The sequence below is a fragment of the Gopherus flavomarginatus genome, chromosome 2 (genome assembly GCF_025201925.1).
Source record: "Gopherus flavomarginatus isolate rGopFla2 chromosome 2, rGopFla2.mat.asm, whole genome shotgun sequence".
In the NCBI taxonomy this organism is placed as follows: Eukaryota; Metazoa; Chordata; order Testudines; family Testudinidae; genus Gopherus; species Gopherus flavomarginatus.
In genome coordinates this window covers 150,842,407-150,868,147 of record NC_066618.1, presented here as the reverse complement: position 1 = coordinate 150,868,147, position 25,741 = coordinate 150,842,407, and the positions used below count along the sequence as shown (strand labels likewise).

At 48.1% G+C, this 25,741-nt stretch overlaps 1 protein-coding gene across 1 annotated transcript; it reads right to left on the bottom strand.

The window, feature by feature from the left end:
• Positions 1 to 1,982: 1,982 nt before the first annotated feature.
• On the bottom strand, positions 1,983 to 24,866 carry LOC127044661 (interleukin-1 receptor antagonist protein-like). Its single transcript, XM_050939739.1, has 5 exons — positions 24,820 to 24,866; positions 21,844 to 22,058; positions 19,542 to 19,721; positions 3,309 to 3,448; positions 1,983 to 2,192 (listed from the first exon to the last, which is right to left on the bottom strand). The coding sequence occupies exons 1-5, from the start codon at positions 24,864 to 24,866 to the stop codon at positions 1,983 to 1,985; spliced, it is 792 nt and encodes a 263-aa protein (XP_050795696.1).
• Positions 24,867 to 25,741: the final 875 nt, after the last annotated feature.

Sequence of the window (25,741 nt, the reverse complement as noted above, 5' to 3'; positions counted from 1 at the left end):
GAGCGTTGGGGCTAGCCCAACTGTGACAGCACTGGGGCCACCCTGGTGCTCTGGGGGGCTGGCGCCTCAGCCCTGCACTGGGGCCAGCCCGGCGCTCGGAGAGGCTGCTGGCTTGGCCCAGTGCTTGTGGGGGCTGGTGGTTCAGCTGGGCGCTAGGGCCAGCCCAACTCTGGCAGCGCTGGGGCTTGCCTGGTGCTCTGGTGGGCCGGCTTCTCAGTCTGGTGCTGGGGGCGATCGCAATGGGTCAGAAAGTCCATGCTGCCCTGACCTCAACATTCGGGGCTGAAGCCAAAACCTGAGCAGCTTAGCTTTGTGGGGCCCCCCGTGGTGTAGGGGCCTCACGCAGTTGCCCTGCTTGCTTCTCCCTAATGCCAGCCCTGGCTTTTATATGCAGAAAAACAATTGTGGCACAGGTCGGCTGTGGAGTTTTTATAGCATGTTGAGGGGTGGGGAGAGGAGGCCTCAGAAAGGAAAAAGGTTTAGAACCCCGGGCTAGAGTTTACTTCATTGTCCTTCTCCAAGGCCTAAGAAAACCCCCGCCTCTCACAGAAAAGCACCTGGAAACCCAGAATTCAGTCACTAAGGATTTTCAGCAAGAATTGCATAGGGTCAACCTCCCCACATTCAAGTCCAAAATGAACAATAGGAATTAACAATTTTTAAATACCAACTTTAAAAACAAATAAAGAAACAAAAATAAAATAATAATATAATATTTAATTACTATAACTTAATTTCTACAACATAATATGGCTACTTTATAATCCACATATGGTTGGGATTGACAGTTTTGTAATAAATATATCACTACCTTAGATTACTCAAACTGCAAGAAACTGTAAAAGAGTCTGACTTCCTATTCATGCTATTTACTTTCTCTTTGCATTTCAGTTCAGATAGTAAGAAAAGACTGGTCAGTTACACATTGGTAACAAATCAGTTTCAAGCCAATTGCATCTTCAGGTTTTCAATTCCCTAGACACCAGCGCTGGTTGCAAATACTGCAGGAGCTGGTTTATTTGCTTATAAGTACTCTCCCAAAAAACCTGTGGAATTCTAAAAGACAATTTTTTTTCTGTTGATATTTTGTAAAAAATTATATAAAAACCCACAAAAACCTAACAATATCAGAGTACGTCTACACTACAGGATAAATTTGAATCAGCTAAAACCGATTTTATAAAACAGATATTATAAAGTCGATTGTGCGCGTCCACACTAGGCACATTAATTCGGTGGTGTGCGTCCGTGGTCCGAGGCTAGTGTCGATTTCTGGAGCGGTGCATTGTGGGTAGCTACTGTAAAAGAATGAGGCCAATAGCATCGATTTGCGTCCACACTAACCCTAAATCGATATAGTAATATTGATTTTAGCGTTACTCCTCTCGTTTTGTAGGAGTACAGAAATCGATTTAAAGAGCACTTTAAATCGATATAAAGAGCAGTGTAGTGTGGACGGGTGCAGCGTTAAATCGATTTAACGCTGTTAAAATCGGTTTAACAGCGTAGTGTGGACCAGGCCTTAGAGGCAGGATTTGATCAAACAGCGTCCCTATAAATGATCCGGGAACAAAATTATGTGTATAGTGCCTAATGTAATGAGACATTCCATTGTGGCTGGTGCTTCTAGATGCTACTGTAATAATAATAATAAATAAAACTGAATTAATATGGAATTAATGCTAATTTTTAAAATCAAATTTACACAAGTAAAGAAGGAAGGTACTGTACAACTGGGGTCAGGCTTGCGTTATGAGAGATTACAAGTATTGGTCACAAGGTTCACAAGATACATACGTAGTACAATTCAATTAATTAATTTAAATAAATAATTTAATTAATAAATTAATTTAATTAATAAATTAATTTAAACAACCAGAATTAATAAAATGGAATTGCTGAGATCCCATAAATAGTTATGCTCCTACTGTATGTAGTACAAACAAGCATTTAGTTCTAAGCCAGTAACTGCTGGCTAGGGATTAGCTTTCAACCAAATAAAAATCAGTGATGTCCCGCTCTCCGGTTTGATTCACCATCCTGACAGGTTTGTCATTCAGTTTGGAGGTGCTGAGGAACCAGCCTGGATTGGCAGCTGATTCAAAGCTGGAAGTGGAACCAGAACTGTTCTTGAAAAAGATGAAACGCTTCTGATCCTCGGTCCTGATGTCTTTCATAGGCCCCTTCACCTTCTGTGGGAAATAAGAGAGGCCAGTTAGAAACAGGGATGCTCTTTGGAAGGCTTTCATCCTGCAATGGGATGAGTATGAGAAGGGGCTTCTAATTAGGACACAGAGCTAGCATCCACTTTCACTTGTGCCTGTGCAACTATTATGTGGGTATCCCTGAGCAGAATTTTGTCCAAGGAAACACTGAGCTAGACTCTCCCCTGCCTTCCACTTTGGCTGTCATTTACACCAGTGAAAAGTGGGTGTGAAATGCTGGACCTCTGAATGTAGTGAAAACATCTGGTGCACATAGACAGGAGAATCTGGCCCGGACACCACAGGTGTTTCATACACCTGAGAAAGACTGTCCACCAAACAAGGAACCTATTCCTGCTCCTATTGAATGGGATTTCAATGTAAGAGGGATCAGGCCCAACAGCAGACAATAACTACGTGGAAGCTGCAAAAGCATGCCTGCAGTTTTAATCCTTGATCACCAATGATACACTTTCACTGCAGCTGGGAGCAAGCCCACCAGTATGATAGACAGGCTTGCACAAGCTCTGCTCAAACTACCATTTTAAAAATAACTGTGTGGACATGGCAGCACCTCAGAGACTTGGGCTCAGAACCAGGGGGGGCAGCTGGGTTTGGAGGCCTGAGCTCCCTTTTTTAGCAGAGTAGCTCAAGCCCTGCTTGGCAAGTCTGTCTACCCACACAAGGAGGCTTGCTGCCAGCTGCAATATAGACATACTCCAAGGGCACAAAAGACAACATGATCTAATGAATTAGTGTGGTGCGATGGACTGGGATTCAGGAGACCTGGGTTCCTGGGCAAGTCACTTCTTATCTCTGCTTCTCCTTCCACTCTTTGTCTTTTGTATTTAGATGATAAAATCTTTGAGGAAGGAACCTTCTTATTACATGACTGCACAGTGCCTACCACAACAGGGCCTTGATCTCGAATGAAGAATCAAGGTGCTACTGTAATAGCACTAAATGATAATAGTAATCATAAACCGTATCAGGGGGAAAACAGTGACTCCCATGTAAAGGTATCAATAAAAACCAGAGATGTGGATTGAATTTCAGTCACTGTGGAGTTTGTGATGATGCTGAAGGTCTTCTGATCCCACTCACCTCCAGCTGCAGCACAGGGCTATCTTTATCCTTCACACAGCATAGATACAGATTGTTTTCCGCAGCCTTGCTTTCCACAATGTTTATAGCAACAGGACTGATGTGCGTTGGGGAGCGATATAAATCCAGGTTTAATTTCACTAGGAAGAGAAAAGCAAGAGGAAATCCAGACTCAATTACAAGAAAAAAGGCAGCCTGTTTGTGAAGATCTGGGAAGCACCATCACTTATAAATAGTGAGTGAGGAACCTGAAATCCATGCACAATAGCTGCCATATCACTTTATCTGTGACACTGATGGCTCTTTTAAAAATAACTGCACTTCAGAGATTCAGTTGTGCACTTTTACTCCTCTGAGTAATGCCATCCACTTCAGTGGGACTGTGCCTGAAGACAAAATACTCCCAAGGAACAGGGGTGGAAAATCAGATCTTAATAATTACGTGCAGAAAATGATATTAAAAGAACATTAGAGGCGGCAAAGTCAAGCACTCCAAAGGTAGGAAATGCCAGAATGCCTGTTGCAATCTTAATTCGACCCCTGTGCCCATATCCATTATGATAGTCTTTAATTACCTGATCACATACTATTTTTTCCATAGGAGTCTTGCCTCTTTCAGTACACAGGATGGACCTACTCTGAAGATTAATCAGGGCTGTGAATGACCCTTGTCCAGCCGGACCTTACTTTCCCACAGGAGACTGCTGCTCAGATAGAAGCTGATCAGAGTGCAGCTGCACAGCAAACAGGTGGTGTCTGAGCACCAGGTTGTTATGGGCTGGCATATAGGCTGTTTGGCCTAGTAGTCAGAGCAGGAGTCAGGTTCGATGGGCAGAGCAGCCATACAGGCTGGGGAATAAAGCCAAGGGCACCAGAGTCAACCACCAGTTATCAGAACCAGGGGGTCAAGCCTGAGTCAGAACTGGAAATCGAAGTTGAGGGTCAGAGCTGGGGTCAGATACCAAATGTCAGAGTCAAGGGTCAGAAGTCAGAGGTCAGAGCCAGGAGTGGTCACCGAGGATTGGAGGCGAGGTGTGAGAGCAGGAACTGGAGGATAGGTGAGGATCCAGTGTGCAGCAGCCCGGCTGGGGAGCCAGGAGCAGGGCTTTCTTGTCAATTTCACTGCTCGGCACACATGTAAGGAGCACAGTGTCTACACAGACACTGCGTTGCCCTAACAACACCGACATAAGCCCTACGCCTCTCGTGGAGGTGGAGTTATTATGTCAGTGTAGTAGGGCACTTACATCGGCAGGATCAAGGCTGTAGTGTAGACACTGACATAATTAGGTGAACCTAAGGCCTGGTCTACACTACACAGTTACATTGACATAAGGCAGGAGCAAAGGTAGGAGCCAGGAGCAGTGCAGGAGACAGGCACAAGCAGTGTCCAATGTAGCCATAACAGGAAACCACCTTGTTTCTCAGACAAGCTTCTTGTGCTTCCTTCTGGCTTAGCACGGTTGGACCAAATGGTGGAGCCAGCCGAGCCTCCACTCCCATGGGTGGAGTCTTGGCTGAGGCTATAGCCCTAGTAGCTCCTTGGCCCACGTGGGTTCAGTGGACTCTGGGTGGAGGCCAGGATGCAGCTGCTGTCTGGGCCTCCCAGGCCCGGCTTTGAGACCCTGCACATCATGCATTGCTCTGTCATCAGTTCAGAGGTGAAGTTCTCCCTTGCTCTCTTAGTATTTCTCTGGGGAGCCCCACTTGGGCAAATACTTCTGTAAGTTCATTAGCACTGACAGCCACCATTACTGGGAATGGGACTGGGCTCAGGGTAGCTGGTAGCATTGTCTAAAATTACAAGGCTATATTTGTGCCCCACTGCAGACTTCTCTAGTGGGACCCCCCAGATCAGAGGGTACCCTACAATGGGTAGTGGTACTGGAGGGAACCTTTTTCTGACCCGTCTACTGGCACTCAGGGAATGATGCCTAACAGTCCCACACCTCTAGATGGATGCCCAGCCAGTAGAAACTCGTGGTCACTCTGTAACGAGTCTTCTCTCACCCCAATGACCCCCACATGGTGCTGCATGGCCAGTTGAAGCACCCCTCTTTGAAACTTCCTTGGCCCTCAGAGCTGCATTCTTACCTCCCCCGTCTTGGGATATTTCAATATCCGATATGCCCCCTCCTCTACCAATTCGAAATGGGGCCACTGAACTCGGGTGAACTGCTCCATGATGATCTTCCCTGCTACCTGAACCCCTAGGCATCCCTTGGGCTGGAGCCAACTCCAGCCAAGATCCTTCAGATTGTGGGCAACAGTCGGGGGTCAGGCTTTGGCTGGGAATTTCTTCCTGCAGAACTGCTACTGGTAGGTTTTAGGTGAGATGTTAAGGGTGTCTAGGATAGATGCCTTGACATGAGTGTAGTCCTGTGCAGCTGCCACACTGAGGCCCCAGTATGCTGCCTGGCCCAGCATGCTGTCAAGTAGTAGGCCAATAGGTTGGCCTAATTTCCCTTGAGGCATCGGGCTATGATGCCAACTCTCTTGAATGTGGCAAGGAATGCCTCTGGGTTGTCTACGGTACCCATTGTTGTCAGCTTTACTGGGATGGCTGGTATTGGGTCAGCAGCTCCCCCTCCCAGGTTAGACTCCATGGCTGTGGGAGCGTCGCCATCTGCTGGATGAGCCACTGCTGTGCTTCTATCATTTCCTTAATCAGCAGCTTCTCCCGCTGCTGGGCCACCTGCTGCTGATGGTTTAGGAGAACTCACTTCAGCAGTTTCTCAAAATCCACCTCTGGTTTTTGGTTTTTATCTCCCTCTTTCTCTGGCTTACCATCGTGCCTGTTGTGCCTGCATTCTCCACCAGATGTAACAGAGTCCTCAGAAGACCAGGTGGCCTAGTGGGTAGCACGCTCAGTTTCCAGTCTCAACCTTCCCAGCAGGAAGGGGTTTCAGTCCAGTTCCTTACTGTGGATGTGGCTTCACCATAGGGTTTTCAACATCCTCACCCTCCCCTTTCTTGGCAGGGGTAGAAATGAGATTTATGCCCCTCCAGCACCAAATGCAGTTGGCAGGGGGGCCCGGGCCATCCCACTCTTAGGGCCGCATGAGAGACAACAATGTCCAGAACTCTGGAGTGCCCTCGGAGCTGCCTGACTGGGTCACTTCCATCTCCCCCACACCTCCAAGTCCAATACAGGATAGCAAAAGAAAAGGAAAGACAACTAAAGCTTCAGCCCCAGTAGACTCAGCGCTGTCTTTCTCATGGATGGCTTCTTTGGTACCCTTAGAGTAGGTCCATCTTCCTCCCCAGCCTCCCCCTTCTGAGCTAGGTTGCGCCCTTGTACGTTTCCTCTCCAGTTGGCCCGTGCCCTGGGCCCAGTATTGCCTTTTAACCCCTTCTGGTCCAGCGTGGGGTATGTACACCCCGTCACACACTCCAAGGGGAGAACAAGAGGGCTGAACCCCAAAAAATAAGCAATTGAATCAACTGGTTGTGTGCAATGACATTGTGTGTAAACATATGTCAAGCAAGATCCTTTATGAAAGCCTGTAATGTTCCTAACTTGGTGGTCATTAAGAGATCTGCAGTCAGGTTATGGCTGTGAATATAACTGTGGTGCAGCTACAGTATCACCTCACCACAGGCAGTGAAGCAATCAAGCAGGGCAGGGCACAGGGCCGGCGCTTCCACTAGGCGACCTTAGGCGGTCGCCTAGGGCGACAGCATTTGGGGGATGGCATTTTGCCGTCCTAGGTGGAAATTCGGCGGCGGGGGGTCCTTCCACTCTGGGTCTTTGGTGGAAATTCAGCAGCAGGTCCTTCACTCACTCTGGGATCTGCCGCTGAAGTGCCCCGAAGACGCGGAGAGGAAGGACCCCAACCACTGAATGCTCAGAGGAGGAGCGCTGCCGCCTAGGCCTGCAAAAACCCTGGCACCTCTCCTGGCAGAGCACCCCCCACCCCCCCCAGGCTAGTTGTTTACACAAAACCAATTTCAAGTACCCATCCATTGTCCAGCCAGGAAGACATAATAGTGGGCCATTAAAGTAAATGGAAAGTCATTGAAGCCGAAAAGAAAATAATAGAATATCAGGGTTGGAAGGGATCTCAGGAGGTATCTAGTTCAACCTCCTGCTCAAAGCAGGACCAATCCCCAACTAAACCATCCCAGCCAGGGCTTTGTGAAGCCTGACCTTAAAAACCTCTAAGGAAGGAGATTCCACCACCTCCCTAGGGAACCCATTCCAGTGCTTCATCACTCTCCTAGTGAAAAAGTTTTTCCTAATATCCAACCTAAACCTTCCCCACTGCAACTTGAGACCATTGCTCCTTGTTCTGTCATCTGGTACCACTGAGAACAGTCTAGATCCATCCTCTTTGGAACCCCCTTTCAGGTAGTTGAAAGCAGCTATCAAATCCCCCCTCATTCTTCTCTTCTGCAGACTAAACAATCCCAATTCCCTCAGCCTCTCCTCGAAAGTCACGTGCTTCAGCCCCCTAATCATTTTTATTGCTCTGCAGTGGACTCTTTCCAATTTTTCCACAACCTTCTTGTAGTGTGAGGCCCAAAACTGGACACAGTACTCCAGATGAGGCCTCACCAATGTCAAATAGAGGGGAATGATCACGTCCCTCGATCTGCTGGCAATGCCCCAACTTAAACAGCCCAAAATGCCATTAGCCTTCTTGGCAACAAGGGCACAGTGTCGACTCATATCCAGCTTCTCATCCACTGTAACCCCTAGGTCCTTTTCTGCAGCACAGCTGCCTAGCCATTCGGTCCCTAGTCTGTAGCAGTGCATGGGATTCTTCTGTCCTAAGTGCAGGACTCTGCACTTGTCCTTGTTGAACCTCATCAGGTTTATTTTGGCCCAATCCTCTAATTTGTCTAGGTCCCTCTGTATCCTATCCCTATCCTCCAGCGTATCTACCACTCCTCCCAGTTTAGTGTCATCTGAAAACTTGCTGAGGGTGCAATCCACGCCATCCTCCAGATCATTAATGAAGATATTGAACAAAACTAGCCCCAGGACCTAGCCTTGGAGCACTTTGCTTGATACTGGCTGCTAGCTAGACATGGAGCCATTGATAAGTACCTGTTGAGCCCGATGATCTAGCCAGCTTTCTATCCACCTTATAGTCCTTCATCCAGTCCATACTTCTTTAACTTGTTGGCAAGAATACAGTGGGAGACTGTATCAAAAGCTTTGCTAAAGTCAAGGAATAACACATCCACTGCTTTCCCCTCATCCACAGACCTAGTTATCTCATCATAGAAGGCAATTAGGTTAGTCAGGCATGACTTGCCTTTGGTGAATCCATGCTGACTGTTCCTGATCACTTTCCTCTCCTCTAAGTGCTTCAGGATTGATTCCTTGAGGGCCTGCTCCATGATTTTTCCAGGTACTGAGGTGAGGCTGACTGGCCCGTAGTCCCAGGCCTTGTCTACACTGCCACTTTACATCGTTGCAACTTTCTTACTCTGGGGGGTGAAAAAACACTCCCCTGAGCGCTGCAAGTTTTGGCACTTTATAGTGCCAGTGTAGACCATGCACCAGCTCTGGGAGCTACTCCCCTCATGCGGGTGGGTTTTTTTACAGCACTGAGAGAGAGCTGGCTGGTGCTGTGACTACACAGCCATGCGCTGCCGCGGCAGCAATTTAATGTTGCTAGTGAAGACATACCCTCAGTCTTGGAAAACTGAGAAAGCAGTTATTTCATGCTGAATAACCAGGAGTCATCATGCAAGAAGGAAGAGAAAAAATGGGGGGAGGGGGAAGAGAGAAAAGACTGGGCTATACTACACAGTTAGGTCGGCGTAAAGCAGCTTAGGGCATGTCTATATTAGAAACTTAAGTTGACCTATATAGGTTGATTTACAGCCAGCACTCTACCCTCCTTGGATCAGGAGTGTGCATCCTCACCAGGAGCTCTTCCACCGGCTGAAAAGGGGCAGTGTGGGGAGCTGAGAGCATGGTCTCTCAGCTCCACTGGCAGCTCCCTGTCAGGAGCCTGGCTGACCTACAGGCTCCCAGCCAGGCTCCCACCCCCTTCCCTCCTCATCCCTTCACTTGCTCCTGCTGGGAGCCAGGCAGCCCTGTCAATTTCAGGAGGCAGGGTCTGTGATGTTCTGTACCTCGTGGGAACACCCTGCACCCCATGTTCATCCTTATGAAGTGATTGTGGGATCCACCTAATGAAGAGAAGGGAGAGTATCTTCACAGGCAGGCTTGCTAAGCTAGTGAGGAGGGCTTTAAACTAGGTTCGCCGGGGGATGGTGACCCTGAGGTAAATGGGGAAGAGGGATACCGGGAGGAAACACAAGGAGGAGGGTGCAAGATGGAAAGCCTCTTGATTCATACAGAGAAAGTAGGGCAATCAGCTAGTTATCTTAGGTGCATGTACACAAATGCAAGAAGCCTGGGAAACAAGCAGGGAGAACTGGCAGTCCTGGCACAGTCAAGGAACTATGATGTGATTGGAATAACAGAGATTTGGTGGGATAACTCACATGACTGGAGCACTGTCATGGATGGATATAAATTGTTCACGAAGGACAGGCAGGGGAGGAAAGGTGGAGGAGTTGTACTGTATGTAAAAGAGTGGTATGATTGCTCAGAGCTCCAGTATGAAACTGGAGAAAAGCCTGTTGAGAGCCTTTGGATTAAGTTTAGAGGCAAGAGCAACAAGGGTCATGTCGTGGTGGGCATATGCTATAGACTACCAGATCAGAAGGATGAGGTAGACGAGGCTTTCTTCGGTTAACTAACTGAAGTTTCCAGATAGACTCATAGACTCATAGACTCTAGGACTGGAAAGGACCTCGAGAGGTCATCGAGTCCAGTCCCCTGCCCTCATGGCAGGACCAAATACTGTCTAGACCATCCCTGATAGACATTTATCTAACCTACTCTTAAATATCTCCAGAGATGGAGATTCCATAACCTCCCTAGGCAATTTATTCCAATGTTTAACTACTCTGACAGTTAGGAATTTTTTCCTAATGTCCAACCTAAATCTCTCTTGCTGCAGTTTAAGCCCATTGCTTCTTGTTCTATCATTGGAGGCTAAGGTGAACAAGTTTTCTCCCTCCTCCTGATGACACCCTTTTAGATACCTGAAAACTGCTATCAAGTCCCCTCTCAGTCTTCTCTTTTCCAAACTAAATAAACCCAATTCTTTCAGCCTTCCTTCATAGGTCATGTTTCAAGACCTTTAATCATTCTTGTTGCTCTTCTCTGGACCCTCTCCAATTTCTCCACATCTTTCTTGAAATGCGGTGCCCAGAACTGGACGCAATACTCCAGTTGAGGCCTAACCAGCACAGAGTAGAGCGGAAGAATGACTTCTAGTGTTTTGTTTACACAGGCTCTGGTTCTAATGGGGGCCTTCAATCACTCTGATATCTGCTGGGAGAGTAATACAGCGGTGCACAGACAATCCAGGAAGTTTTTGGAGAGTGCTGGAGGAACCAACTAGGGGCCGTGCTCCCTTGACCTGCTGCTTACAAACAGGGAAGAATTGGTAGAGGAAGTAGAAGTGGGTGACATTCTAGGCAGCAGTGACCATGAGATGGTTGAGTTCAGGATCCTGACAAAAGAAAGAAAGGAAAGTAGCAAAATACAGACCCTGGACTTCAGAAAAGCAAACTCAGACTACCCTAGGGAACTGATAGGCAAGGATCCCCTGGGAGGCTAATATGAGGGGGAAAGGAGTCCAGGAGGGCTGGCTGTATTTTAAAGAAGCCTTATTGAGGGCACAGGAACAAACCAACCAGATGTGCAGAAAGAATAGCAAATATGGCAGGCGACCAGCTTGGCTTAACAGTGAAATCTTTGATGAGCTTAAACTCAAAAAGGAAGCTTACAAGAAGTGGAAATTTGGACAGATGACTAGGGAGGAGTATAAAAATATTGCTCGAGCATGCAGGGGTGTAATAAGGAAGGCCAAAACACAACTGGAGTTGCAGCTAGCAAGGGTTGTGAAGGGTAACAAGAAGGGTTTCTACAGGTATGTTAGCAACAAGAAAAGGGTCAGGGAAAGTGTGGGACCCTTACTGAATGGGGGAGGCAACCTAGTGACAGATGATATGGAAAAAGTTGAAGTACTGAATGCTTTTTTTGCTTCCATCTTCACAGACAAGGTCAGCTCCCAGACTGCTGCCCTGGGCAGCCGAGTATGGGGAGGAGGTGAGCAGCGCTCAGTGGTGAAAGAACAGGTTAAGGACTATGTAGAAAAACTGGAGATGGACAAGTTCATGGGTCCAGATCTAATGCATCCGAGGGTCGTGAGGGAGTTGGCTGATGTGATTGCAGAGCCATTGGCCATTATCACTGAAAATTTGTGGCGATCAGGGGATGATTGGAAAAAGACAAATATAGTGCACATATTTTAGAAAGGGAAGAAAGAGAACCCGAGGAACTATGGACTGGTCAGCCTCACATCAGTCCCCGATAAAATCATAGAGCAGGTCCTCAAGGAAACCATTTTGAAGCACTTGGAGGAGAGGAAGGTGATCAGGAACAGTCAACATGGATTCATCCAGGGCAAGTCATGCCTGACCAACCTGATTGCCTTCTATGATGAGATGACTGGCTCTGTGGATATGGGGAAAGCGGTAGATGTGGTATATCTTGACTTTACCAAAGCTTTTGATATGGTCTCCCACAGTATTCTTGCCAACAAGTTAAAGAAGTATGGATTGGATAAGCTGAGCTTCTAAACAAGGTTTGAAATCTAGAAGCCTTTGTTCACTGGTTGAGCCTTCGTCAGGGGGCAGGGCTACCAGAAAGGCGAGGGCTTTATAAAGCCGTGAGTGAGTGACCAGGGAGCTTTGTGACCAGAGGCTGCTAACAGGGAGTTTCAAGAGGGAGTTGGGAAGGGGGCGAGGGACACTTGCCATTCTTTAAAACTTTTAAACTAAACTATAATCCAAACTTCTTGATTTAAACAAAAACCCTGTCAGTAACCTAGGCAGATGTGGGAGAGAATGCAGGCAGAAGTCCAGCAGCAGAGTGGGGGCTATCCTGTTCATTGCGCTCAATGCAGCATATATGATTACCTGCCCAGTGAGTGGGTGGCATATGTGTGCATTCAGTGCAAGGAGCTCCTGGCCCTCAGAGACCGCATATGGGCTTTGGAGGCCAGGGTGGCTGAACTGGAGGAGCTAAGGGAGGCAGAGAGGTATGTTGATGAGGCTTTCCAGGACACTGTAGAATTGTCCCACTTCTGGTCAGACAGCCCTGTACTGTTGAGGAGGATGAAAGGTCCAGGGAAGCCGATCAGTCAATGGGAGCAGAGGGAAACCTTCCCATAGTTGGGACCCTCCTGCCAGATGGCGCTGGGGTTGCCTCTCGCACTGAGGTTACCTCTCTGGGGGAGGGAACTCCAATCACTAGGAAATGGCAGGTGTTAGTAACAGGAGATTCAGTCATTAGAAACATAGATAGCTGGGTTTGTGATGACTGGGAAAACCGTATGGTGACTTGCCTGCCTGGTGCAAAGATTCCGGATCTCTTGAGGCATCTAGACAGACTTATGTGTAGTGCAGGAGAGGAACCGGTGGTCGTGGTACATGTAGGTACCAATGACATAGGGAAGGGTAGGAGAGAGGTCCTGGAGGCCAAATTTAGGATGCTAGGAAAGAGACTGAAATCCAGTCTCAGAAATGCTTCCAGTTCCACGCTCAGGGCCAGGTAGGCAGGCAGAGCTTCAGAATCTCAATGTGTGCATGAAACAATGGTGTAGAGAGGAGGAGTTTACATTTATTCGGAACTGGGGAAGCTTTTGGGATAGGGGGAGCCTATACAGGAAGGATGGGCTCCAGCTAAACCGAAGTAGGACCAGACTGCTGGCACTTAACATTAAAAAGGTTGCAAAGCAGTTTTTAAACTAAGAGATGGGGAAAAGCTGACTGCTGCAGAGGAGCACGTGGATCGGACAGAGACTGCTCTTAGAGGAGAGTCTAGTGATAGAGATTCTCCAGGTTTTAGTCAGGAGGAGAGGCTGGAGGAGGATAAAGTATGGGTCAGACCAGATGAGAAACATTCACATAAAAAGAATCTGATACATCAGAAAAGGGCAGACAAATAAACAGCGACAAGTTTTTAAAGTGCTTGTACACAAATGCTAGAAGTCTAAATAATAAGATGGGTGAACTAGAGTGCCTTGTGATAAAGGAGGATATTGATATAATAGGCATCACAGAAACCTGGTGGAGTGGGGACAATTGATGGGACACAATCATTCCGGGGTACAAAATATATCAGAAGGACAGAACAGGTCGTGCAGGGGGAGGAGTGGCACTATATGTGAAAGAAAATGTAGAATCAAATGAAGTAAAAATCTTAAATGATTCCACATGTTCCATAGAATCTCTATGGATAGTAATTTCATGCTCTAACAAGAATATAACATTAAAGATCTGTTATCGACCACCTGACCAGGACAGTGATAGTGACGATGAAATGCTAAGGGAGATTAGAGAGGCTATCAAAGTTAAGAACTCAATAATAGTGGGGGATTTCAGTTATCCCCATATTGACTGGGTACATGTCACCTCAGGACGAAATGCAGAGACAAAATTTCTCAATACGTTAAATGACTGCTTCTTGGAGCAGCTGGTACAGGAACCCACAAGGGAGAGGCAATTCTCAATTTACTCCTGAGTGGAGCGCAAGATCTGGTCCAAGAGGTAAGCATAACAGGACTGCTTGGGAATAGTAATCATAACATAATAACCTAATAATCTTCCTGTGGTGGGAAGAACACCTCAACAGCCCAGCACTGTGGCATTTAATTTCAGACAGGGGAACTATGCAAAAATGAGGAGGTTAGTTAAACAGAAATTAAAAGGTACAGTGACTAGAGTGAAATCCCTGCCAGCTGCCTGGACACTTTTCAAAGACATCATAATAAAGGCCCAACTTCAATGTATACCTCAAATTAAAAAACACAGTAAAAGAACTAAAAAAGAGCCGCCATGGCTTAACAACCATGTAAAAGATGTGGTGAGAGATAAAAAGGCATCTTTTCAAAAGTGGAAGTCAAATCCTAGTGAGGTAAATAGAAAGGAGCATAAACACTGCCAAATTAAGTGTAAAAATGTAATAAGAAAAGCCAAAAAGGAGTTTGAAGAATGGCTAGCCAAAAACTCCAAAGGTAATAACAAAATGTTTTTTAAGTACATCAGAAGCAGGAAGCTGTGGGGCTCCTGGATGATCAAGATACAAAAGGAGCACTTAAAGATGATAAAGTCATTGCAGAGAAACCAAATGAATTCTTTGCTTCAGTCTTCACAGCTGAGGATGTTAGGGAGATTCCCAAACCTGATCCGGCTTTTGTAGGTGACAAATCTGAGGAACTGTCAAAGATTGAAGTGTCATTACAGGAGGTTTTGGAATTAATTGATAAATTTAACAGTAACAAGTCACCGGGACCAGATGGCATTCACCCAAGAGTTCTGAAAGAACTCAAATGTGAAATTGCGAAACTATAAACTATGGTTTGTAACCTGTCCTTTAAATCAGCTTCTGTACCCAATGACTGGAAGTTAGCTAATTTAACACCAATATTTAAAAAGGGCTCTGGAGGTGATACCGGCAATTACAGACTGGTAAGTCTAACATCAGTACCGGGCAAATTAGTTGAAACAATAGTAAAGAATAAAATTGTCAGACACATAGAAGAACATAAAATGCTGGGCAAAAGTCAACATGGTTTCTGTAAAGGGAAATAGTGTCTTACTAATCCAGGCATGCACAACATACGGCCCATGGGCCGCATGCAGTCTGCGGAGCCTCACTGTGCAGCCTGCGGGGGAATTCTAAATCCCTCACACACGGAGCTCTGCGGGCAGCCCAGAGCCCTTTGAATCCTGGCCCCGGCTGAGATTTAATGGGCTCTAGGCTGCTCGCAGTGGCAGAGAGCCCAGAGCCCTTTAAATCTCAGCCACGGCCGGGAGCCAAAGACTCTGGGCTGCCCACAGCGGCGGGGAGCCCAGCACCCTTTAAATCTCAGCCACGGCCGGGAATCAAAGGGATCTGTGCTGCCCGCAGTGGCGGGGAGCCCAAACCCCTTTAAATCCCAGCCGTGGCTGGGAGTCAAAGGGCTCTGGACTGCCCGCAGTGGCGGGGAGCCCAGAGCCCTTTAAATCTCAGCTGCAGCCGGGAGTCAAAGGCTCTGGGCTGCCCGCAGTGGCAGGGAGCCCAGAGCCCCCTAAATCTCAGCCATGGCTGGGAGTCAAAGGGCTCTGGTTTGCCCGCAGAGATTCCCGGACGGGATGGGCTGGGGCTGGGATTTAAAGGGCTCGGGCTCCCCTCAGTGGCAGGAGCTCTGGGCCCTGTAAATCCCTGCGCCAGCCCCAGAAAGCTCTGGGTTTCCCTAGCCACCAGAGCCCTGGGCCCTTTAATTTGCCCCTGAGGGCACCCAGCCATCTCTTCAGTTGGGAGCCTCTGGTTGATTTAAAATCTAGTATCACCTCCCCACCTCCAACCTTCCTTTTTGGCCCACAGCTGTTTTGGTGGGGCGGCACTGGGGAAGGAGGCATTGTTTCTGCAGGGCTGGGCGGTGCTGGAGCGGGGTGTTCCTGCGGGGCCGGGGGGTTTCGGCCCTCAGCTGTTTTCTTTGGCGTAATGTGGCCCTCGCCGCTTTATGAGTTGTGCAGGCCTGTACTAATCTATTAGAGTTCTTTTAAGGGGTCAACAAACATGTGGACAAGGGGGATCCAGTGGACATAGTGTACTTAGATTTCCAGAAAGACTTTGACAAGGTCCCTCACCAAAGGCTCTTACGTAAATTAAGTTGTCATGGGATAAGAGGGAAGGTCCTTTCATGGATTAAGAACTAGTTAAAAGACAGGGAACAAAGGGTAGGAATAAATGGCAAATTTTCAGAATGAAGATGGGTAACTAGTGGTGTTTCCCAAGGGTCAGTTCTAGGACCAGTCCTATTCAACGTATTCATAAATGATCTGGAGAAAGGGGTAAACAGTGAGGTGGCAAAGTCTGCAGATGATACTAAACTGCTCAAGATAGTTAAGACCAAAGCAGACTGTGAAGAACTTCAAAAAGATCTCACAAAACTAAGTGATTGGGCAACAAAATGGCAAATGAAATTTAATGTGGATAAATGTAAAGTAATGCACATTGGAAAAAATAACCCCAATTATACATACAATATGATGGGGGCTAATTTATCAACAGCTAATCAGGAAAAAGATCTTGGAGTCATCATTGATAGTTCTCTGAAGACGTTCACGCAGTGTGTAGAGGCAGTCAAAAAAGCAAACAAGATGTTAGGAATCATTAAAAAAGGGATAGATAATAAGACAGAGACTATCTTATTGCCCCTATATAAATCTATGGTATGCCCACATCCTGAATACTGCGTACAGATGTGGTATCCTCATCTCAAAAAAGATATACTGGCACTAGACAAGGTTCAAAGAAGGGCAACTAAAATAATTAGGGGTTTGGAACAGGTCCCATATGAGAAGAGATTAAAGAGGCTAGGACTTTTCAGCTTGGAAAAGAGGAGACTAAGGAAGGATATGATAGAGGTCTATAAAATCATGAGTGATGTGGAGAAAGTGAATAAGGAAAAGTTATTTACTTGTTCCTATAATATAAGAACTAGGGGCCACCAAATGAAATTAATGGCCAGCAGGTTTAAAACAAATACAAGGAAGTTCTTCACACAGCGCACAGTCGACCTGTGGAACTCCTTACCTGAGGAGGTTGTGAAGGCTGGGACTATAACAGGGTTTAAAAGAGAACTGGATAAATTCATGGAGGTTAAGTCCATTAATGGCTCTTAGCCAGGATGCGTAAGGAATGGTGTCCCTGGCCTCTGTTTGTCAGAGGTGGAGATGGAACATTATTGTTATAGTAATGTTGTAGTAACTGTTGTTGTTATAGTAATGTTATAGGTTGTAATTTTATGTATCTAGTTATGAGGCTGAAAATGTGTCCTCATGGCTTAAAAACAGCGGAGGAAAAACTCTCCAAGAGCAGAGGGGTAGTTCACACCTCATCAGGGCATGGATGGGACAAACCCAGCCCAGCCTCACAGGAACAAAGGACACTGGCCTAGGCAGCAACAAAGCATCTGTTGGACTCTCAAATGAGTCACCCCCACCTTCCTTTGGTCAGTTTTGGACTGAGATGAGGTAATGCTCACCTGACTCTGAAGGGGGCGAGGGGTGGGGGGCAAAGCCAAGATGGAAGAAAGAACATGATAAAAGGGAGAGACGTTTTCCATGCTCTCTCTCTTCCACCTACATGCGCAGACACCACACAAAGCAACTGAAGCGCTGATTAAAGGGGAGAGCCTGGCTGAAGGGCAACCAGCCAGCCTGTGGTGAGAAGCATCTAAGTTTGTAAGGGCACGGAAAGTGTTAAAATCAGCTTAGAATGAGTTTTGCTTTTATTTCATTTGACCAAATCTGACTTGTTATGCTCTGACTTGTAATCATTTAAAATCTATCTCTGTAGTTAATAGATCTGTTTGTTTGTTCTACCTGAAGCAGTGCGTTTGGTTTGAAGCGTGTCAGAGACTCTCTTTGGGATAACAAGCCTGGTACAAATCAATTTCTTTGTTAAATTGACAAATTCATATAAGCTTGCAGCATACAGCGGGCATAACTGGACACTGCAAGAAGGAGGTTCCTAGGGTTGTGTCTGGGACTGGAGATACTGGCTGGTGTCATCTGGTCGCAAGTAGCTGGGAGCAGCTTACATGCCAGAGGCTGTGTGTGACCAGCCCATGAGTGGGGGGTTCTCTCAGCAGAGCAGGATCAGGCTGGCTCCCAGAGTCGAGGACTGGGGTGACCTAGCAGATCATCGGTCCAGATAACACCAGGGAAACGTCACATGTTCCTACTAGAGCAAGTGGGTTCTAGCTGCCCCACTTTCTTGTCAGTTTCAGGGCTCCTGCTGTGAAATTGACAAGACGTCTAACAGCCTATTTAAGGCTGGGTCTTGTAGACATTGACATAATTAGGTCCACATAAGCTGCCGAGAGGCGTAGGGCTTATGTTGGTGTTGTTAGGGTGACGCAGTGTCTGTGTAGACACTGTGCTCCTTACATGGGCTCCTAGCCTTGAAATTGACAAAAAAAACTCTGCTCCTGGCTCCCACTGCTAGGTCTCCGCTCCAAGCCAGGCTGCCACGTAGGATCCCGGTTTGGGCTGCTGGCTAGGCTCCCCACTGGGAGCCCAGGTGAGCCCTGGGCTCTCGGCTCCCCGCCAGGAGCATGGCAGCCAACTGGACTTTGGATGCAGATCTCCCCACCGGAGGTGAGAAGCCCTGAGTAACTACCCCCCAGTTCCCAGCTGGGAGCAGGAAGGCAAGAAACCCAGGGGCCAGCTGGGCTCCTGGTGGGGAGCTGCATGGAGCTGACAGCTCTGGATCTCAACCCCTCCCCCATTTTCCCTTTTCAGTCAGTGAAAGTGCTCCTGGTGAGGATGACCGTCACCAACAGAAGGAGGGTAGTGTGGAGATCAGCCACCACAACTGAAGGTAACATAGGTTGACTTAAGATTGCAGTGTAGACCTGCCCTTTTTATAAACACAGGCTTGGGTTTGAGGTTTTTTATCCCGAAAGGGAGGGCTAACATTTAAGTGGGGTGCTGTCCTTTCTAGGACAGAGGGGCACACTGTGAAAATGTTCAGAGGCACTGGGCAACTTGGATTAGAAAAGGGAATTGAGCCAATGTAAAAGTGTAAAGCCCGAGATTGCGTCTTTGCATTTGCTTTCCATGTAACTTGTCTGTGTTTGCTTTTCCACACTATTCCATCTAGAAAGCCATGATTTTTCTACTCCATAAGCGGTTTGTTTATTTCCTACCCCAGGAAGGCCTCTGGTGTCCAAACTGTGTGGAGTGTGAGTGTCCCAGAGTGAACTGATAATTGGGGGCGAGTTTTCACTGGTTAATGAACCAGAGTGGGAAAAGTCCAAGTGTCTGTAATTAAGAACTCAGGGAGATGGATGTGGGGAGACTTGCGAACAGAAGGGGTTGCTGAGGTCACCCGGCAAGGAATAACTAGGCTGGTGGAAGTGAGTAACTAGGCTTGTGCTTGCAGGCCAGCTACTGGTGTCAGACCTCTCACCCAGAGCAGCCAGCATTAAGGCCCCCAAAATTATCCAGGTAGGCAGTGACTGACTCTCTCGCTGGTCTGAGTAATCCCCAGAACCTCACACCTATATCAGCAGGTAACTGATCAAGAGGAGATAAACTGGGGGTGGGGCCAGAGGAAAGAACTATTTTGTAATTTACCTGCTTCACCGCTATTGGGGCCTTGTAAATGCACCGCCCACAGCTGGGCCTGGCCGGTATGACGCCGCAGGACAAAACTCTTGTGTTCCTCGTCTTGGATTGTGTACTGCTTGGAGCGGGTGTATTTGTAGATGAAGGTCTCTGCATGCGTGAAGGTGTTGTTGTTGAAGGATACGGGATCTGAAAACATCAAGTGTATGCAGAACTGGGTTTACCATGGCACAGGGCCCAGAGTCAGAAGAGGCCCCGGCCAGCCCGATCCCCTGGCCAGCGGAGCCGGTCAGGAAAGCTGGGGCCAGGTCGCTCCACTTCCTGCCGCTGATGAGTGCTGGGGGGCGGTTCTCCCCTCCCCCAAAGTCCGGGAGCCAGGGGAGCAGAGCAGAGCGGGCTGGGGCCGGGTTGCTCCACTTCCCGCCACCTCATGAGTGTGGGGTCGGGACCACCCTGCAATCACCTGGAGGCAGGAAGTGGAGCGACCCGGCCCCAACCCCGCTCCACTCCACCAGATCATGCTGGGAAGTGGTTTCCCCCCTGGTCTCCAAGCCTGGGGAGGAGATGGAGCAGTGGAGAAAGGACATGGGATGAGGAAGAGAAGGGGATGGGGGGGAAGCGGGAGCGGAGGAGAAGCGGAGGCAGGAGAAAGAAAGGGAGGTGGGGTGGGGAGGAGATGGAGTGGTGGGGAAGGGGCATGAGATGGGTGAAGTGGGGGCTGGAGTCCAGTATGCAGCATCCCCTTGGCAGAAGCTGGGGCTCCCCTGTTAAGCAGGCCCATTAAACCCTCACCCTGATGAGCCCCACCTCCCCTGCATCTGTACCACCCCGATAAGACCCCCCCAAACACCCTCCCCACTGAGCCCCAACACCTGCACCTGGACCCACACCCAAATGAGCCCCACCTCCCCTGCACCTAGACCCCCCCTGCTGAGCCCCAAACACCTTCACCTGGATCCTCTGGAGAGTCCCATTGCCCCTGCACCTTGAACCCCTCAATGAGCTTCTGTGCATCCAGAACTCCCACTGAGTCGCTCACATCCAGACTGCCCCACAGAGAACTCTCCTACCCTGACCTGGATCCCCTCACACTAAGTCCCTCTGCACTTGGATCCTGCTGCCGGGCTGAGCCTGCTCACCCACACCTGGTGTGCCTGGCACATGGGGGCAGGGCCCCAGGGTGTTTCTGGGGCAGGCCTGGCCCTTGCACTGTGTCAGGGTTGGGTGCAGCCTCAATACCGAGTCCCTGTCCTGGGGTGAGAGGGGGAGGCTGCAGGGTGATCTCCCACTTCCATGCAACCAGTGGCCTGTGCTCCCCACTGTCATATTGGAGCCTCCAAATTTGTTTATTGACAAATAAAATGTGCAGAATTTTAAAATATTGTGCACAGAATTTTTAATGTTTTGGTGCAGAATCCCCTCAGGAACATGGGGTGCTGTGCAGCTGTGATGGTGGGACTGGGAGGAAGGTGGTGGGCAGGTCTATGAGCAAGGGGCTCAGGGTGAGCGGTGTGATGTGCAGGGTGCTGTGCAGTTGTGGTGGGGGCCAGCGGGGGAGGTGTCTAGGAGGAGTGGGGGCTGGGCATAGAGATCTGTGGTGGGGGTCTCTGGGTGAAGGGGCACTGGGCATAAGTGTGGGGCACTGGGCAGGAGGGCGGTGTGATGCGGACCCACCCTCAGGGGGAAGGGGCAGGCAGCACAGGGCTGAGCAGGTCAGTGTGTGTCTGGCAGCTTCAGGTTTGTAAACAGTGCCCTCCTGCTGGGCTGCACAGAGTGGGGCTGCTCCCGCCATGCTGTGCCTCATTGCCCCCAGCCTGCCCTTCACTCTGGAGACGGACCAGCCTGCTCCCTGGCACCTTGCCCCATGGGGGCCCACAAATATGTTTGGTGCCGGGCCCACAAAAAGTTACTCCGCCCCTAAATGTATGAGGACCAAGATCACAGAGCCACACTGACAGCAACTGCTAGATTCAGTTTACATCTGACAAGAGGCACTTGTATCTGCTGCAGGTGCCCCAGGTTTCAAACTTGGGAGGCCCAATTCTTATCCCACTTAGCCCGTAGGAATCTAGGAGCAGCTTGACTGAAGTCCATGGAGTTTGCATCAGTGTAAATAGGTTTGAGGAGAGAATTAGCCTCCGCCCCCGCCCCGGTTACCCATAGCACAAGAGCTGCAGAATTCCGCACTTCTTGGGTCACTAACGAAATCAGTGGAGTCTGAGCTTAGATCTAAGCTTCCCTGAGGACTGGGAGTGCACAGATTATCTCTACTCAAACAACGTGCAGAAAAGGAAGCAGTCTATATTGGTACCTTCCACCAGGGTTTTGTTCAGCTTCCTCATTAAGTCAATGTCTGTGAACGATCTGGCAAGCCGGTTCATCCTCCTTCTTGTCTTCCTTTGAGGCACTTCTGCAGCCCACTTGAAGGCCACTGAGTCGACTTCATCAATGGCCTTCCAATGGCTGCCCAACTCCGTCAGAGAAAGATTCTTGGGGAAGGGACGAGGGCTGGAGTCATAGAAGGAGCTTTGTGGGGCAACGAAGCAGTGATTTGAACAGCTAGAAAACAAGATACATCCCCTCACTTCTCTTGTGTGTGCTTTCATTCCGCTGCCCATGTGAGCTCCAACTAAATTTAATCTAGGCATGCCCCAAGCCTCCCAGTCTGAGCCACTATTTAGAGCCTTCCTTGCCTTTGATATCCACAGGGACAACCGACCTTCATCCGCAACAACCTACAGGGCTGAGACTGTTCCAGAGATGGGCCAGCAGAGCACCTTAACCTCTGCCACCAGGGGCCCAGCATGACTGTGATCACTGCAAAGCTAACTGGCTACCCCGGTTAACACTTTCATAGAATCCAAAACCAGAAGGGACCATTGTGAGCCTCTAGTTTGAACTCCTGTATCACACAGGCCAGAGAACTGCCCCATTTGCTGCTGCTCCAGAGTGTTTCTGAGCATAGAGCCTCGAGTCTTCCTAAGATGCCTTTACTGCTCCTAAACCTTCTACGTTAGGCAACAGTGTAGCATCAGTCTGGGGACCCCTTTGCAGGATAAGTGGGCAGCTCCTTCAAACTGGGCCCTGGTTCTGGTTCCTGGGAGGATGGGAATCTGCCCATCGTGCTCTGTTGCTCTGGATTCTGATCTAGTCACAGAACCATTTGTTTCTGTCCTCATGACTCTTTCGTTACTGTTAGTGTCACCTTGGAAGTCTAGCCCAAAGACAATCCCATGAAGTCTCATGAACTCCCAGGGCATTGCCAAGCACTCGCAGACTGGAAGGAACAGATAACACCCTTAATGTAGCCGAGACAGCTACAAACAGTGGAGACCACACAAGGCACATGAAAGGCCTGAGCAAAATTGTGAGAGTCGAGGGAATTCCCTGATTGCAAACACAAGGGCTAGGTTACTCGTTTTGCAGCCTGTGTGTAAGGCTTGTCTAATCCAGGCTAGCTATTCCTGAAAGTGGATTAAGCTAAACTGGAACAAGGTACTCATTCTGGAATAAGAGTGTCCTCAAATGGAGTTAATCAGGAATAGTTATTGCACTTAAAATTCACACCTTACCATAATCTGAATTAACTTTCTTTTGTAATAAAGGGACTGCTCAGTGCACAAGAAGCATACCCAATAACTAAACAAGAAGTAAGTGAGGAGTGGAGTGTGACTGTGCTCTGACTAACCCAGCAAACCCCTTGATGGCCACTTCACTACACCCTTCGAGGCAGAAAGCCTGGAGAAGCAGTCATAAAAGTGACTCTGAGAAGAAGCAGAGAGCAGAGCTTCTTGGGCACAGAGCTCACTGGAGGGGCAGACTTGGGAATTTCTCAGCAAGGAAGCTGCCTGGTTCCTTTTGTTTCTATGGTGTTCAGGGAAACAGGACTTTGGGTCCATTCTTTGTAAATATCCCAAATTACACCAAAGAATATCCTGACTCGTATCATCCATTGCTCATCTTAAAAGAAACAGCCCTGCATGCCCCCAAATATTGACTACCACTCACGCCAAAGGAGAACATTATTATTTATTGTGGTAGCACCCAGAAGCCCTCCTTGGGAGTTGTCATGTGGATGCTATACACACACACATCAGGCCCTTCCCTGAAGCTAAATCAGAAATCACCCGGCATATCAAATCTTACAATCATCTTGAAATTAAATTTGGCTCTTTACCTCCCTCCAGCAGGGACAGTCTACTTCATGGTGATAACTATGGGGGAAAAAAACCAGACAAGCCACAGCACGATCTGTGCTAGCCTTGGTGAAATTGGCAATAAAAAAAAGTTGGTTTATTCTTCAAGGCTTTATCCATGTGGATCAAATGGGATCTACACATAGTGGGGCTCAAAGAAGAACCACAATGACTGTGATATAAATTAATCCTTTTATCATCCACACATTTGGGACATTTGAACAGAGTCATTATTCCAGCACTGGGATGGGTTACCTGGGGAGGTGATGGAATCTCCTTCCTTAGAGGTCTGTAAGGTCAGGCTTGACAAAGCCCTGGCTGGGATGATTTAGTTGGGGATTTGTCCTGCTTTGAGCAGGGGCTTGGACTAGATACCTCCTGAGGTCCCTTCCAATCCTGACATTCTATGATTCTATGATTAAGCACTGACAGGGAGCTCATTTCTGGACAAGACCAAATGGAGACAGCTACCTGTCTAGACAAGAACAATACAAAGATGCCAGAGTGCCCTGAGAAGGCGGGCTTCCTGTGGGTGTGATGGGAAGAGCTTGTCTCTTCCCAGTCTGTAGCCGTAGGCCCTTCAGTCACTCATCATGCCCCAGCGTATTGAGGCAATTTAACCTTAACCACAAGGCTCAAATTGGTGGTGTTTCCTTGTTGGACTCACAAAACCAAATTACCCCAATTAATTGAGTACCACTCAGTAACGTCATCGGCATTCCACCCACATCACCCAAGTGGGATTTGACCATCGACAGCTACAGCAGCTAACTGACGTGCTCATCTAATGGTGCGCACAGCAACACAATTCCCATCAAAGGCAATGGGTCACCTTCATTCCTGTCTGTCCCTGGGTGAAGGCTCTTTATAGACTCTAAGCACAACATCTGCTCATGGATGCAATGCCAGATCCTAATCACAACTGCACCAGTGTAACTCCAGAGTGGCACCAATGAAGCCCATGGAATTATTCCAGCCTCACCTTAACAAAACTAAGAATCCAGCCCATAAACTCATCTCCAAAGGCAGCCCAGCAACGACAGAGCAGACCTGAACCTGCAGTTTCTGAATGAGTAGGAACCGATAATTACCTGTCACATCCTATCAGCTCAGTGCGCAGGTTGAGCACTCTGGCCATGGCTGCTCCTGGAAGAGGAAAAACATTAGACTCAGCTCTAGGTATAATATTCCCATCTGAACAAGCTCCATCTAGTCCTCCTCATGCTACTCAGGAGCCAGGCCAGCAGGAAAACCTCCTCTAATCGATTGGCTTCTGATTGGGAGCTACCAGACAGGCAACATTAAGTAACATTGCTGCAACTAGAAATCAGGCTGTTCTGTTTTAACCTTTCAATGAGAAACTTCCTCAAAAGACTGCACCACACAGACAACCAAGGGAGAAGAAAGGAAGAGGCCGCCGTCTGACGCACAGATGCCCCAGCTGAAGGGCACCACTGCAGAGAAATGTGATGACAATACCTGTGGATGCACAACTTCTTCATGCAATTCAGGGTGTCTTCTGCTCCCTGTGGTTCTGAATGATTTCTTTGAAGTATGTCATCCAGCTTTATAGTGTCTCTAAAAGTGGGAAATTCCCGGGGCTCAGTAGTTTCTGACGCAGTCTCTTGAATTGCATAATCCAGATGCTGCTGGATCTCCCAGTCTATTCCTCAAGGGCAAATCCAGGGCCATCCTTAGGATTTATGGGGCCCTATGTTGTATTATTAAACAGGTGCCCCTATGCCTGATGGCAGCCCGGGCTCGCATGTGTATTTTAGAAAAGGGTGGTCTTTTGAAGGATTTATTTTAAAAACCATATGTCTGAAGATCCAAGTATTTAAGGCGAAAGATGAATACTCAGATTATGCATCTATAAAATGGATGCAAGGATTTTTTAGAGATGTGATGTTATAATCTTCAGCAACACGCTAATGAAATATTTTCAAAGCAAATTTTACACTAAGGTCCTGTAGACTAACATATTCTGAATAAACTTTAGATAATGTTTTCACC

What these genes read in the sequence shown, in the direction of transcription:
- LOC127044661 (XM_050939739.1), bottom strand. Translation starts at nt 24,866, where the DNA reads ATGGCCAGAGTGCTCAACCTGCGCACTGAGCTGATAGGATGTGACAG. An exon ending in GAGCTGATAGGATGTGACAG is followed by an intron (nt 22,059 to 24,819) that starts GTAATTATCGGT and finishes TGCCCCACAAAG; the next exon opens with CTCCTTCTATGACTCCAGCC. An exon ending in GCCCTGTGCTGCAGCTGGAG is followed by an intron (nt 2,193 to 3,308) that starts GTGAGTGGGATC and finishes TATTTCCCACAG; the next exon opens with AAGGTGAAGGGGCCTATGAA.